General features: G+C 51.0%; 1 protein-coding gene across 1 annotated transcript in view; it reads right to left on the bottom strand.

Moving 5' to 3' along the window:
* Nucleotides 1-872, bottom strand: part of LOC103807712 (taste receptor type 1 member 3-like) — a 4,921-nt gene that overhangs the window by 1,374 nt on the left and 2,675 nt on the right. Inside the window, 3 exon segments of the mRNA XM_009080457.1 lie at nucleotides 65-185; nucleotides 281-484; nucleotides 665-872. The exon segment at nucleotides 665-872 is cut by the window's right edge and continues 13 nt beyond it. Coding sequence (XP_009078705.1) covers nucleotides 65-185; nucleotides 281-484; nucleotides 665-872 — 533 coding nt within the window.

The following is an 872-nucleotide window of genomic DNA, read 5'->3' as shown; positions in this document are numbered from 1 at the left end:
GGAAAGAGCTCAAGCAGTAGCCAGACATAATACAGTGAAAACCTTTGAGCTTGTCAGACCTCACCTTCTTGGCTCAAGAAGGTGTTCACTGGGCAGTCTGTACAGTCATAGCAGCAGAGGTGGAATCCTTTTATGAGTCTGAACTGCCCTGGTTTGCAGTTCCTGAAGCACTCTGATACAGGCTCCTAGGCAAAGGGAGGAATGAACATCAGGCAGACACTTGCAGGAGAAGCACTGCACCACCAGGCAAAGCAGAAGGAACTTGCTGTGCCATCTTTACCTTTTGATCTGGAGTGTGAAACTGAATCTGGGACTTGTCAATGTACAAGGACTTCTCATACTCCCCCACAGCAAGGTAGCTGGGAGTGCCATTCTTCCAGGACACGAAGATGATCTTGTAGCCAGTGTTGATGCCATGAGATTGATCAAACCTGAAGCTTTGGCCATTCACCTCGAACGGGTAGGTGTTCATGTAGTTCAGCAGCTGAGGAGAAAATGAAGAGTGATATTGGTTGATGTTCCTGTTTGGAGGATGATAAGGATGATTAGAAGTAAGCTGATTTCTGGCTGGAATCAGTTGCCCCTCGCATGGGCTGAGATGGTTGACTACCTGGTTGTGTTCTGATGAGAAATGGTTGTTCCTCTCTCCCCAACCTTTACTCACCTGCCAGGGTCTGATGGGCACTTTGGGACAGGCTTGGTAGGTGCAGCCCAGGGCTCTGTGCAGTGCATGGGCCACGCTGTACACTGCCATGTGCACTGGCTGGACCTGGGAGAGGCTGAGTGCAGTGGAGATGTCCTGCAGAGAGATGTGGTCACACTGCCTGCAGTGTGTGCCCAGCACGTCGGCGTTCATGCGGCGGTTGAGTTCC

Source organism: Acanthisitta chloris, unplaced genomic scaffold (genome assembly GCF_000695815.1).
Source record: "Acanthisitta chloris isolate BGI_N310 unplaced genomic scaffold, ASM69581v1 scaffold35918, whole genome shotgun sequence".
Lineage (NCBI taxonomy): Eukaryota > Metazoa > Chordata > Aves > Passeriformes > Acanthisittidae > Acanthisitta > Acanthisitta chloris.
The sequence above is the reverse complement of the archived record's forward strand: the minus strand, read 5'-3'. Positions and strand labels throughout refer to the sequence as shown.